Source organism: Myotis nattereri, assembly GCF_964212035.1.
Source record: "Myotis nattereri genome assembly, chromosome: 8".
Taxonomy (NCBI): domain Eukaryota; kingdom Metazoa; phylum Chordata; class Mammalia; order Chiroptera; family Vespertilionidae; genus Myotis; species Myotis nattereri.
The window spans coordinates 31,005,153-31,019,544 of record NC_138083.1 but is presented as its reverse complement, the minus strand read 5'-3'; the positions used below and the strand labels follow the sequence as shown (position 1 = coordinate 31,019,544).

General features: G+C 46.6%; 1 protein-coding gene across 3 annotated transcripts in view; it reads right to left on the bottom strand.

Moving 5' to 3' along the window:
• UBOX5 (U-box domain containing 5) overlaps positions 1–14,392 on the bottom strand; it is a 39,099-nt gene continuing 24,707 nt past the window's right edge. The window contains exons 2-6 of one of the 3 annotated variants that reach the window (XM_081096817.1): positions 13,487–13,644; positions 8,701–8,795; positions 6,054–7,254; positions 3,512–3,673; positions 1–770 (exon numbers count right to left, since the gene is read on the bottom strand). In XM_081096817.1, the coding sequence (XP_080952943.1) occupies positions 562–770; positions 3,512–3,673; positions 6,054–7,254; positions 8,701–8,754 (1,626 nt within the window). In that variant the 5' untranslated portion in view covers positions 8,755–8,795; positions 13,487–13,644 and the 3' untranslated portion in view covers positions 1–561. The remainder of the gene's footprint in view (positions 771–3,511; positions 3,674–6,053; positions 7,255–8,700; positions 8,796–13,486; positions 13,645–14,392) is intronic. The other 2 variants (XM_081096816.1, XM_081096818.1) reach the window with 2 other exon arrangements.

Here is a 14,392-nt window from a genome sequence, read left to right as displayed (position 1 = left end):
GCAGATGTCAGCAATCACTTTATTAAGGCTCCACGCAGTCTGCCAGTTGGGGGCTGAGTCATTCACTCCACTTTTGGGTGACACTGAAGGCAGAGGCTCTCTCTGAGACACCGAGCCACACACAACTGTGCTCCATGCACATCCACCCTGCAGGATGGGGGGGAGGCCCCCCCGCCCCACATGCACACGTGTGTGTGTGTGTGTGTGTGTGTGTATGCAAATAACTTGGGGGCCCTCAGCAGGGTGGGGCTGGCTGAAGCAGGCCCTGGGCTCTGGCAGAAAGGGGGGTGGCAGGGAGGTACAAGAGGGCAGCAACATCCCCCCCAGCCCTCCCAGCCCAAAGTATGGCTTTGTTATCCTATTGCCACTTGAGCTGGAGTGGAGGGGCCCCTCCCCCACCCCTCACTCCAGGCCTGTGCTACACTGTGGGAGGCAATAAAGGGAAAGCCCTTGGGAACCAAGAGGCCCCTCTGTGCCTGGGCCTTGGCCAGATCTCAGGGAGCTATGACCCCCACTTCTGCTCCTCCCAACAATAGGTCTTCTCCGGTTGAGGCCAGTCACTCAGAAGTGGACCCGCAGCACGTCCTGGCTGGCGAAAGGCTGCTGGCAGGCTGTGCATATCATAGGCAGGGAGCGCTGCTTCTCACCCAGGCAGGGCCGGCATAGGAGGTGGCCACAGGGAAGCTGGTACACGGGCTCCTTTTTGAAGTAGGAAGAAAATACTCTTTTGCAGGAGGCACACTCGGGACCCAGGACACTCCCAGGCTGCTCTGGTAAATCAGGGAGGAAAATAGGACAGGGTTAGGGAAGGCTGCGCCTAGTCCAGGCTCCATCCTGGAGGCAGGGCACATGCCTGGAGTGGGAGAGAAGCTGCCCCACCCTCCACCCCTGCAGCAGTCTGGCTGCACCCCTCCCTAGGCCACCTCTGGCTGATCTGAGAGCAGAGGTCCAGGGAGCTGGGGAAGCTGGAAGGCCTCCACAAGATCATCAAATCTCGGTGTTCCCATAAATGCTCAAAAGAGCTGGCTTCTCAGGGGAGCCAGGGAGCGCTGGGCCCTTCGTCCCAGTCTCCCAAGATGCACTTTCCCTTGGGATAGGCTCCCATGGCGAGCAAGCCACAAACTCACGCTGACAACCTTGATAAATTACAAGGTGAGGTGTGACAAGAAAAGGAAAAGGCAGAAAATGCTCCTGTGTGTCAGGGTTGGGCAGGTCAAGGGGGTAGAGAAGTCACTAGAGAGCAGAGCTGAGGTCTGTTGGCAGCAGACCTGCCAGCTGAGCCTGGGGCCTGCTTCCCTTCAGCCCTGCAGCCTGGCCGCTCCCTCCCCAGCCATCACCCCCTCCCTGTCTGCTGGCTCTCCCTCCTTCTGCACCTCCCAAAGGGACTCCTGAATGAGAGCCACAGGGGCAGGTGCCCGCCACCCCTGCCCCAAGCTGCACCTCTTCTTCCTCCTCTCATGGCCTTGCCTACGGAGGCTGCTCTTTCTCTTCCGATCCACACACCTCTGGAGCGGGCAAGGGTGGCCACTTAGGGAAGGGCCACAGGAATGAAAAGAGGCCAGCCAAGCAAAGAGTGAACGAGACAGCAAGGACAAAGAATGGCTGGTCCATCAGAGAAAGACGACAGAGCGGTGTGAGGCATGAGGGTGGCTCCAGATGAGATGGCAGAGCAGGGAGGGCAGGGGCTGGAGCATGCAGGACCTCACAGGCAGCAGGAGTTTCCATTTATTCCAAGTTCAATGGGATGCGACGGAAGAATTCTAAGAAGTGGAAGAGAATGACCTAGCTTCCCTGAGGATGGCGGGCTATGGCAGGGAAAGCGTGGCTGTTAGGAAGTAGCGGGGCTGCCACAGGAGCCCGGAGAGCACAGCAGGAAGGCAGTGGAGCAGAGGGCCACGCCGAGGTCTCCTCCGGAGGAGTATGAGCAAGACGACGATGAAGAGAGCGTCGGTGAGAGGACACTGAAGGAAAGCTAAGGGTGGCCTGCGTGCTGTAGGCCTGACCAAACGGTAGGTGCTGCTCTTGCCCTGACCGGTGTGGCTCAGTGGCTGGAGCGTCGGCCTGCGGACTGAGGGTCCCGGGTTCGATTACGGTCAAGGGCATGTACCTTGGTTGCTGGCACATCCCCAGTGGGAGGCGTGCAGGAGGCGGCTGATCGATGTTTCTCTCTCATCGATGTTTCTAACTCTCTATCTCTCTCCCTTCCTCTCTGTAAAAAATCAATAAAATATATTTAAAAAAAAAAAAAGATGCTGCTCTTTGCCCTCAATGGTGTGGGAGGGGATGTGGGTGGGAGAACCTTTGGAGCTGTTCTCAGTTAAGTTCACTCAGTTAAGTCCATGAGTTTTCCACGTGGAGGCGTCAAGCAGCTGTTAGGAAGGTCGGGATCTGAGTTCCAGGAAAGATCAAAGCTATAGGTGAACATGGGCAGCCACTGGCCAGTGGGCTCTCACTTGGTGACAAAGAGGACAGAGAGAAGAGGGTCCAGGACCAGAGTATTGAAGAGGAGAGTCAGCAATGGGAACTGAGGAGGGATCACTGAAATGGGGAGAAAAAGAATGTAACATCTAGGAGGCCAAGAGAGGTGTTTCGAGAAGGGGTGTGCTCGTTTCAGCAGCACATCTACTAAAATTGGAACGATACAGAGAAGATTAGCAGGCCCCTGCGCCAGGATGACACGCAAATTTAAATATGGAAGTGTTCCATATTTTTTTAAAAAAAAGGAGGGGCTGATCAGCCACATCAGATATTGTGCAGAGGATCAGTGACCATTTTATTTATGGACGTGGAAATGCTGGTCATTTGGACAAGATAAGTTTTGGGGAATGGTCAGGATGGGAACAATCAGAGAGGAGCTCGGGACGAAGGCAGAAGCGATGACCTGCGGCCCAGAGAGCAGAGGAGAGCCTGGTTCTGGACGGGCAGGAGGAAGAAGTGTGCGCCCTACCATTAGCCCCACCAGGTTTCATCCTGGAGAAGATGCCCCAGCATCCCAGTCAGGCCCTCCATTTATATCCTAATCAATTCCAGTATCCAGTGTGGTCCCAGGTTCATTTTAGGCAAAAATTGGCTCAGTAAGCTACCACTGTTCTTTTCTAAGACTAAGAAAATGTTAATAGGAAAGAATGAAGGTGACATACTCAACCCCAAACTTCACACTTACAAACAATACTCCAGGGGTCAGATGGGAGACAAACTAGATAAGAAAATAAACTAAAGAGGAGAAACAAAAGTCCTCAGGACAGACAATTACTAATAAACCTTACGCAAAAAACCACAAAAACACAGCAGGGCATCTACGCCCACAGAATCACTAAGAGTTGCCTAAAGAAAGCTCTTCTTGTGAAGAGTCAAACTTCACAGGCAGCCTGTCCGTCAGCTCCCCGCTGGAGAAGGAAAGAGGTCTGGGTATTGGAGCTAAGAAGCTGGGCATGAAGGGCCAGAGAGCCCCGGGGTTATGGCTCAGCACCCCATTCAAGGACTCCGAGGAGGTGGACGGGACCCATGTTACCCGGGCCAGTGCCTGCCCTCCAGGAAGTGCTGGTCCTCCTTGTGCCGAGGTGTTGGAGCTGTCCCCTGGTCAGCCGCGCCGTGAAGGAGGGCATGGAGCCAAGGGTGGATGTCAAGGCAATTTCCAAGCTTTGTGACAGCTTCTGCTCATGGGACACTGGCCCTGTTGACAACAATATCCAGAGAGAGGTTTGGCAAAAAAAAAAAAAAAAAAAAAAAAAGACCAAAACACCAAGTCCACTGAGGTTTACAAAAACAGCACTTCCAACTTCAAACAGACACAATGTAAGGAAAGTCCTCCGATGTCCACTGGTGGGTTGTGATGGCAGAATACATCCCAATGGGGACCCTGGCAGTTGCTACCCACCCACACCATGGGCTCTGTACCAGCTTTCCTCCTCCGGACAACTGCTGGGCAGGTCGGGGCCACCTTGTGGCTCCCCTGCAGAACTGCACCCTACTTTCTGAAGGCCTCCCTGTGGGCCAGGAAATGACTGCAGCCAGCAAACATGCAGCCTTGTACCCCTGCTCTCCCTCCCAGGCAGCCTTAATCCGCTCTTTCCATCTCCTCCCTTCTGGAGACCCCGCTGCTCTGCAGGGATGCTGGCCTGCGCGCTCTTCTGTTGGGTAAAGCAAAGCAGTTATTACTGAGTGGGACAAGGAAGATCTCACTCTGTCACTGCACCATCGAGGGCCTTCTCTGTGTGGTCTTCAGAAAGCCAAGCAACGGGCACAAGATGAAGGCCATGGGTGGAGGGGGGCAGCTGCCCAAGGAAGGGCTCAGACACCTGCCTGGTTCACAAAACTGCCCAGAGTGGAGAGGGAATTATTTTGGCCTATACTTCATAGGACAAGGACATCAGCTTGGAACCTTCAAGGACCACTGGCCAGCATGGTTCTGTGGCACCAACAAATCTGCCACGGCCGACACCAGTGGAGACCCCCACAGACATCCAGGCCTAAAAACCTTTCTCCTGGTCTCGCCCATCACACTTCAGATGCTTCCAGGAGTTTCTGGGGGTCGTGTTAACTATAATTTACACTCAAAAACAGAGACACAGGTGTAACCTTTAAGTGCGCTACTTGCACAGGATTTTTAGAGTAAGAGAGGAAATTAAAAGAATAAAGTCTACACTGATGAATTTTCATAAAGAAAAAGAAAAGATTGTCAAAGAGCTAGCTGCCAAAGCACCAGGCACTGACCATCACAGGGATAATACCAAACATGTACAGAGTAAATTATGTATCTTGGGTAGTGGTGTTCAGTGGTTACAGCACCAGCCTGAGCACCGAAGGCTTGCAGGTTCAATTCCTGGTCAAAGGCACATACCTGAGCTGCAGGTTTGATCCCAGGCCCAGTCAGGGTGTGTGCGGGAGGCAACCAGTCAATGTGTCTCTTTCACATAGATGTTTCTCTATTTTTCTCTCTTTCTCTTTCTCTCTCTCTCTCTCTCTTTCTCCCTCCACACTCCCTCCCTTCCACTCTCTAAAAATCAATGGAAAAAATATCCTCTGGTGAGGACTGACAAACAAACAAAAACAGTGTAAGTGATCTGAATATTAAATTGTTCCAGAGATTAGAAAAAGAAACTTCTAATTTGTCTTATGAAGCAAATAAATCATCCATACCAAACCTGAACAAATATGATGCACACGCACACACACACACACATTACAGTCCAGTCTCACCAATGAATGCAAAAATCCTAAATAAAACACTAGCAAACAGAATCAAGCAGCCCATTAAAAGAAGCAAGACCAAATGGAGTTTACTCCAGGAATGTAACAATGGTTCAATATTTAGAAGTCTGTTAGTGTGCTTTCTCACATTAAAAACCTAAGGATAAAAAATTACAGTTAATCTCCATTGATACTGAAAAGGCATTAGACGAAATTCAACCACCAGTCTTAGATCAACACAGTGACTACAACAGGAACAGACGGTGTGGAAGAGGATCTGAAATGATCCGTGAACTCCACCTCGGGCCCTTGGATCCCCCCTCCCCTTAGAGTGAGCTAGACTTTAGTGACTTGTTTTTCACAAAATACAGCAAAAGCGATGGGATGTCATCTCCATGGTTAGATTATTCAAAGCCAACTCCCACCTTGTGTGCACACCTTGTGCACACAGCTGCCATGCCGTGTGCTGCCCTTGAGGCCCACATGGCAAGAAACAGAGTGTAGTCTCCCATCACCAGCCAACAAGGAAGTGAAGCCTCCAGGGCCACAGTTCAGCAGGGAACCGCTTCCTGAACAACCATGTGAGTGAGCTTGGAAGGGAATCCTTCCCCAGTGAAGCCTTGTGCTGACTACAGCCCCACCAGCACTTTGACAGTAGCTCGGAAGAGCCTGAGGCAGACAATCCAGCCAAGCAACACCTTGATTCCTGACTAGAGGGGCTGTGAGGTGACTGGGTGGTACTGTAAGCCAGTAAGATTTGGGGTAATTTAAGCTGACAAGGCAAAAACAAAGGGCAATGGTGCCAAGTGTCACCTGGGAGGAGTATAGATGACACCCGGCACGGACATAGGGCGGTGGGTTACCTGCTGAGCAGTCCATGTGTGTCGGACCAAGCTCACTGGCAGCTTTCATTTTCTTAGCAGTGTGCTCTGAGGTAGTGGGTGAGACCAGGCTTGTGGCAGAAAAACCGGAAGCATTGACATCAAGGCTACTACTGTCTGGGGCATCCTCAGCCTGCTCCATCTTCCTTTTCCGAGATGGCAGAGCAACGGAAGAAGGGGTCAATGCCAATGTAGTCTGTGCTCTCCCAAGCAGGTGGCAGCCGGGGATGGAATGCTGGAGCAGGAAATGGTCGATCCGGGCCTTCAGGGAGGGGTGAGGCAGGGGCTGGGAGTGTGGAGTAAAGGCTACCCCTGTGAAAGGGTCACTGGGCACTCGGCCCCATGTGGCTTCACTGCGGTTACACTTCTCCAGTGTGGCCTGGTCGATGACCTTGCCTGAGGGCAGGAGCATGGGGCAAGGCATGATCTCCAAGGTGATGGGATCCAGGAACTCCTCAGGCACATCCTGAAATACCTCAGCCAGCTCCTGCAGGCTGGAGGGGGCCTGCTGGCCCCCAGACTCACCCCCAGGGTCACAGTCACTCTCCATGGGCAAGGCCGGTACCTGCAGAGCCAAGTCCTGGGAGAGGCTTTTGGAGGCAACCAGCAGGACACCATCTATGACCTCCTGAGAGCAGGTTTTGGCGGGCTGACCCCACACTTCCAACCGCTTGATGCAAGGGATTCCACTGCCTGTCACGTGGGTGATACAGATCTTGAGATGGGCCACATGGTTAAGGGAAAGAGGTCCTTTACTCCAGAGTTCCTGGGCCACAACAGTAGGGGAGGGGAGTGTGGCTTCTATCGGGCCAAATGGTGGCCTGGCCTTGAAGCCCCTGTGGCTAAACACCACCTGGTTTTGGTTTTTCAACAACACTTTGCCTACCAAGGTGAACGCCTCCTTGTCCGGGACGGATGGCTCAGCTGGGCCCAGTGTCTGGCACTCAGAGGTATTCCAAGATGCTCTGGTGGATAAGGCGGACGTGTACATTTCCAGGCCAGTTACATTTTGGCCTCCCCCAGCTGTGAGGTCTATGTTAATCCTACAGATTTCCACACTGAAGGGAAAGGAAACAGTCACATAGACTGGTGGCTTAATAAAATACTCCGTCCTAAAACCACGACTTCTCTTTGTGAGGTCTTCAGAGATGAGATTTTCTACTTCATAGCCATCAGCTGATATCTAGATTTAATGACAAATATGAGACAAATTGATTTGATGAGATCCAAATGAAGACAACTAGTTTCCAAGAATTTGCCACTTCTAAGAAAATTTTTTAAAGAAAACCTGAAGTTCCTTATTTTAAAATTTCCTCTATTACTTCAAATTCTCCTGTGTTTTTTTTATAGGCACCCAATATGAGGGCAACAGTATCCCCCAAGTACTATCTATTCTTAAAAAATAGGAGCAAGAAAACTTTGCCCAACCCAGCCAAAATCCCTTCAAAATAACATCTCTGTGGAAACAGGGCATATAAATTAGTAATTTTTTATTTCAGAAAATGAAAACATGCATATTTAGGGGGGAAAAAGATGTTCATTAAAGTTCTTAATTTTGTATTTGGACTACCCATTACAACAAGGTCCCTAGGAAGGCATAACAAACAAGCTTCTTGTAAATCTATAAATGATGGAACTTGGTTTAAAAAAATGTGCGCACATGGACAAAGATCACAAAATATAATGGGAAATTTAAAACGGTGCATGTGCAAAAGATAGGACTGTAAATAACCTCTTCAACTTTTAATATTTCTAATACTTGTTATAACCAATGGAAATTTTAAGATATCTTTGTCCGAAGGAGCCACCTTAACAATCTGGGAACCTAAAATAGTACGCTGAGTGCAGAAACTCCAAATTAAGGGAGGAGTTCAATTCTCCCCTTTGAACTTCCTTATCCACTGCTCTGAGCTGTGAAAACACACCCTCCTTGTACAAAGGGGGAGGCAGCTTAATTCATGTAAAGAACAAGGAAGCCCTAGCCAGTTTGGCTCAGTGGATAGCATGTTGGCTTGCCAACTGAAGGGTCCCGGGTTCGATTTCAGTCAAGGGCACAAGCCCAGGTTGCAGGTTCGATCCCCAGTAGGGGGCGTGCAGGAGGTAGCCGATCAGTTATTCTCTCTCATCATTGATGTTTCTATTTCTCCCTCTTCCCTGTGTTTTTTTTTAAAAGCTAAGGGATTTTTTTTTTTTTTAAAAAAAAGGAACAAGGAATAAAGGCAGTAAGACAAAAAAAAAAAAAAAGAAGAAGAACAAGGAATACAAATAAAAAATACAAGCCATTATTCCTAGCATTTGAAATGGTAAGAACAGGGGGGTGACAAAGAGGAGGACGAGTGTCTCTAACTGTAACTGACTTTGAGTAAAATTAAAATTTATCATCACAATGAATACAATATCCACAAAATGAGTCACAGCTCACCTTGCAATGGTACTGTCTGACTCTATAGGTGCAGCCTGACCCAATCTTATCTCAATACCATCTGGTGGAATCTAAAACAACGAGGTTTGTGAAAGCACATTAAGCCTGACTTAAGTTCACTATACAAGGCAGGAAGTGGGGGGGGAAAAAACACATGAAAAACAGATATAGTGAATTTATTTATGTGTATATACTTTTTTTGTTTACCTTGTTGCATGAAATTCTTGGTCTGAACGGTGGGAGGCAAAGATTTATTACCATCTTTGTGGCTGAAAGGATAGCTTCCAAGCATCAGAAATAGCCTTAAATAAAAAATAAAACTTGGTATTAGACAAGTTAAAATTCAATTGCAAACCTTTAGGAGTGGATTCCTAAGAGAAGAGACTCAAACAGGGTAACAACAAAAACTTTCATAAACACATCTCTCCTGGCCTATCCCCACTTTCTTTTTATCTGACATGTGATGCTGGGCAATTGTGGAGGAGACTGCTACTGCAGACTGAGCAGGATGCCAAAGACGCTGGTTCTTGGGCTGGAGCTCTTCTAAAGACCCAGTGGAGGCAAGGGACAGTCAGCTCTACCGGGGTCTCCCCACAGGAAAGGTAGGGCCTAAACTGGCTGAGCTCAGAGAAAGAACAAGCCTACTTACCCTGAGGGTTTCGAATGGGAAGGGGCACAGAAAACAATCATAATGGTACTAAGCATTATTATTTAACACTTCAATGCAATTACATTTTCTTATTAAAACAAAAACAAGAAAAGTGCCCTAACCAGTTTGGCTCAGTGGATAGAGCATCCGCCTGCGGACTCAAGGGTCCCGGGTTCGATTCTGGTCAAGGGCATGTACCTTGGTTGCGGGCACATCCCCAGTGGGGAGTGTGCAGGAGGCAGCTGATCGATGTTGCTCTCTCATCGATGTTTCTGACTCTCTGTCCCTCTCCCTTCCTCTCTGTAAAAAATCAATAAACTATATTAAAAAAAAAACAAACAAAAAAAACCAAGAAAGTAAAAAAACATTATTGAGAAATAGAAAATGTTAGGGTTGGAAAGCAGCTTAATAGGACAGCTAATCCAAATAGTCATTTTAATGACCAATGCCCAAGAAGGGGGAAACAGGTAAAGATGGTCAAAAGGTACAAACTTCTAAACATAAGAGAAATAAGTTCTAAAGATATACTGTGCAATATAGTGACTACAATTAACTATACTAGTATATTTAAAAACTGCTAAGAGAGTATATCTTAAAAGTTCTCAACACCATAAAAAACTATGTGAAGTGATGGATGTTAACTAATTTATTACAGAAGTCATTTTGCAGTATATAAATATATCAGTTGAACATCTTAAACTTTTACAATGTTATGTCAGTCACAGTGCAATAAAATTGGAAGAAAAATATAACCCATGTCCAATAGCTTTCGGTACTCTCCGTAGAGGTGTAGGGAAGCCACTAGGAACATTCCTTCCAGTGGCAAGCTTGTCCAATGGATCTGAACTCCTTGAGCAGGGCCAGGCAGCCATTCTATGCTTTACCATCTGGTCAACAAGACCATGAAAAGCTCTGTTACCCAATAGGGACAGAGCCACCCTCTGGGGTCTTTGTTGTCATGACCAGTAAGTCCCCTTGCAGAGGCCAGGCATGTGGGGTGAACTGTAACATTTTAGTGGGCAGTTTCTGCATAGTGAAGATCTGCCATGGGACCTTTAAATATTTATCTCAGCCTAGTCCCTAACACAGTTTTACCTATAAACACAAAGTAAATTTAAGGTGGTTTTAATAAATGCTAAATTTTCTAGGAAGAGGACTTCCATGTAAGTCATAAGAAGGTTGTACTTTGTTTTGTTCAGATCTTTACCAAGATGTGTTTACCATTTCTGAAAACCATATCACTGAGAGTAATGCTAATACACTTGACAGTCTGCATCTGTCTATATTCTAGGTGATTCTCTATCTTGGTAAAAGCTTCTGATTATTTCTTTATGCCTTCCAGTATGGTCATACCTAAACATTTACACATGAGAATACATTTTATTATCACAATTAAAAATTTTTCCTTTAAACTGCAGAGGTATCTCCTTTTATATTCATATTGGTTGGACTTGAGAGATGATCAGGATGAGAGGGGTAAGGCTAAACAAAGGGCTTTCAAATGTTATCTCATAACTTTTTAAAATTCCACCTCAGACACCTGAAAGGAAAGAATCTGATTGCCCCACCAATCAATGAATTTAAAAGGTCTTATCTACAGTGTCTCAGCAAACCTTGTCTTTTTTTTTTTTTTAGTAAATCTTTATTGTTCAGATTATTACATTTGTTCCTCTTCCCCCCCCCCATAGCTTCCCTCCACCCAGTTCCCACCCCACCCTCTACCCTTACCCCCGCACTGTCCTCATCCATAGGTGCACAATTTTTGTCCAGTCTCTTCCCGCATCTCCCACACCCCTTTTCCCACCAAGAATAGTGAGTCCATTCCCTTTCTATGTCCCTGATTCTATTATAATCACCAGTTCATTCTGTTCATAATTAGTATCTTTACCTTTTTCTTCTTCTTCCTCTTCTTAAAGGATACCTTTCAGCATTTCATATAATCCTGGTTTGATGGTGATGAACTCCTTTAGCTTTTCCTTATCTGTGAAGCTCTTTATCTGACCTTCAATTCTGAATGATAGCTTTGCTGGATAAAGTAATCTTGGTTGCAGGTTCTTGGCATTCATCACTTTGAATATTTCTTGCCACTCCCTTCTGGCCTGCAAAGTTTCTGTTGAGAAATCAGCTGACAGTCGTATGGGTATTCCCTTGTAGGTAACTGAGTTTCTTTCTCTTGCTGTTTTTAAGATTCTCTCTTTGTCTTTTGCTCTTGGCATTTTAATTATGATGTGTCTTGGTGTGGTCCTCTTTGGATTCCTTTTGTTTGGGGTTCTCTGTGCTTCCTGGACTTGTAAGTCTATTTCTTTCACCAGGTAGGGGAAGTTTTCTGTCATTATTTCTTCAAATAGATTTTCAATATCTTGCTCTCTCTCATCTTCTGGCACCCCTATAATTCTGATGTTGGTATGCTTGAAGCTGTCCCAGAGGCTCCTTACACTACCTTCGTATTTTCGGATTCTTTTTTCATTTTGCTTTTCTGGTTGGGTGTTTTTTGCTTCTTCGCATTTCAAATCTTTGCCTTGATTCTTGCGCTCCTCTGGTCTGCTGTTGGGAGTCTGTATAATATTCGTTATTTCAGTCCGTGTATGCTTAATTTCTAGTTGGTTCTTTATCACAACATCGAGGGTCTCATTAGATTTCTTGAGGATCTCAATAACTTTATTGGCGGCTTCTAGACAGTTCTTGAGAGACTTTAGAAGTGTGGTTCTGAACTCAATATCCTCCATTGACAGTTTTGGCCTGTTTCTTTGTCTCCGCATTTTTTATGCTTTCTTGGTGCACCCCCTAGTGGTCTTTGTGCGCAGTCTTGTTGTAGTTAAGCCTTGATTGTTGTAGTTAATACTAGGGGGATTTGACCTCCAGGCCAACTGGCTGTGAGAATCAGCTGTGTCTGCAGTGAGAGAACTTCTGTCCTCTAGGGAGGTGCTAATCTAGCCTTTGCCTGAAGCTATCTGGCAAATGGCTCTGCGCAGGGCTTGGGCAGGGCGTGTTGCACGGGATCAACAGGGCGGGTGGAGGGGGCAGTTATGGCTGCTCTCAGTCCCGTCCCCAGAGGCTCTGCCTCTCAGAGTCCCAGCAACCGCTGCAAACCTCGGAGAGAAAGCTGCCCTCGCATTCCGACTGATGCCAGACAGTCCCGCTTCTCCCATTTGAGTCTGGGTCCCTAGAGACTCGCCCAGAACTGGAGCTCAGAATCTGAGACTCCTTCCCGATTGAAAACGACAACTGCGCCCTCCGCCGCCAGCCCGCTCCGCGCGTACCTCCACACCTTTGTATTTTCCACACTGCACCTCCTCTGAGTCTCGTATGCTGTTCTCTTTCCTTCTAGTTGAAGAATTTCCCCTCAGCCAGTCTTCCTGTGGTTCTAGGCAATGTTCGTTCCGTCTTTTAGTTGTATTTGTGAAGTGGTTGTTCGAGGCAGCTAACTCCGGTGTTTACCTATGCCGCCATCTTGGTTTTTCCTGCTCCATAAACCTTGTCTTCTAGTGAATCATCAGACAAGGACCCTCTAGTAATAAAAGCATACCACATACACAAAATGGCTTAGAGGAGGCTACCAGGGATTCTATTAGATTTAAATCTTACCAACTGGTTAGTCCTAAAGTAAGTACTAACACCCTTATTTTGCAGATGAAAAAACTTGAGGCTCAAAGAAAAGTAAAACTGGAACTCATATATAAACCTTCCCAAACCACCCTGGTTACCATCTACTTGGTCACCATTTACCTTGAAGGATTTGCCAGGAAGTTATATGGATATCTTACTTTTTCTTTTTTGCTGTTACTTAGGTCAAGGTTTGGTATAATTCTATTTTCTTTTTTTTTTTTTTAATCCTCACTCAAGGAGTTAGGATATTTTTTCCATTGATTTTTTAGAGAGAGTAGAAGGGAGGGGGAGAGAGGTGGGGAAAATAAGAGAGAGAGAGAGAGAGAGAGAGAGAGAACATCAATATGAGAGACACATCGATTGGTTGCCTCCCACATGTGCCCCTGCAGCCCAGGTACATACCCTTGACCGGGAATCCAACCCATGACCCTTCAGTCCATGGGTCAACGCTCTAACCACTGAGCGACCGGCCAGGGCAGTATCATTCATTTTTTACAAATCAATTCTTCCAAATTTAATATTAATGTGGCTATGCTCTACTATGTAGGAATTTGGAAACCTTCACTGCCCTTTCCAACATGTGCTGGATCAAACCTTAAATTGTGTTTTAAGGAAATCTTTAGGTAAGCTAGCCTTCTAGTATCTTACCTCATCAGAGATTAATTCCATTAGTCAACTATTAAAACATTTGAACCTATATCTGACAGAAACAACCTACTTGTTCTACACAGTACTTACCCAATATAATTTTAGAGAATGTTTACAGAAACTGTTCAGTCCATCCACGTGAAATTCTTTTTATTGCCAGCCTAAGTAGCACTTCATGCCTCCTTGCCTGGCCTCCCTGGTGACTTGTGCATTCATATTCCAGACTTCTTAGCAGTGTGGACCCTCAACTATAGCAAAAATAAACACATTGATAAAAATTCAGTGTGGCCAATCTGTGGAGTCACAGGACACCAGGGTAAACAACACCTCAGCTGAGGACCACAATTTTAGTCTCTACAATGTATTACTCCATAGAGCTGCCCCCCTCAGAGTGCACTGAATTACCTTCATGTCTATCCTAGCCGTAACTGTCACGCATTCCTCCCTCCACTGCAAATCCTCTTTACCAAACTGTTAGAGCTTGGTTCCGTGCGGCCCCTTAGCAAGGAGTTCAGTAAGAAACAGCTCTATGAGCCCTGACTGCTTTGGCTTAATGGATAGAGCGTCGGTCTGTGGACTGAAGGATCCCAGGTTCGATTCCAGTCAAGGGCATGTACCTTGGTTGTGGTGCGGGATGTGCAGGAGGCAGCTGATCGATGTTTCTCTCTCATCGATGTTTCTGACTCTCTATCCCTCTCCCTTCCTCTCTGTAGAAATCAATAAAATATATTAAAAAAAAAGAAACAGCTCTACGAAGTCGGGCGCTGTTTGCTGCATTAGGTTATCAAAATGGTAATTCTCTGCGAAGCAGTTATCTTCTTTGGGGGAACCATGAGAACACTCTGGTCTCAGTACCAGGAACAGCTGTTTCTTCCAATCAACTCGATATTTTATGGTATAAATATGAATTGTATAATTAATCATGATCATTTCCTTACTTTGGCTGCTACAACACTCAGAATAAAGTCTGTGGTCCATCCTCAAATTTATCTTTAC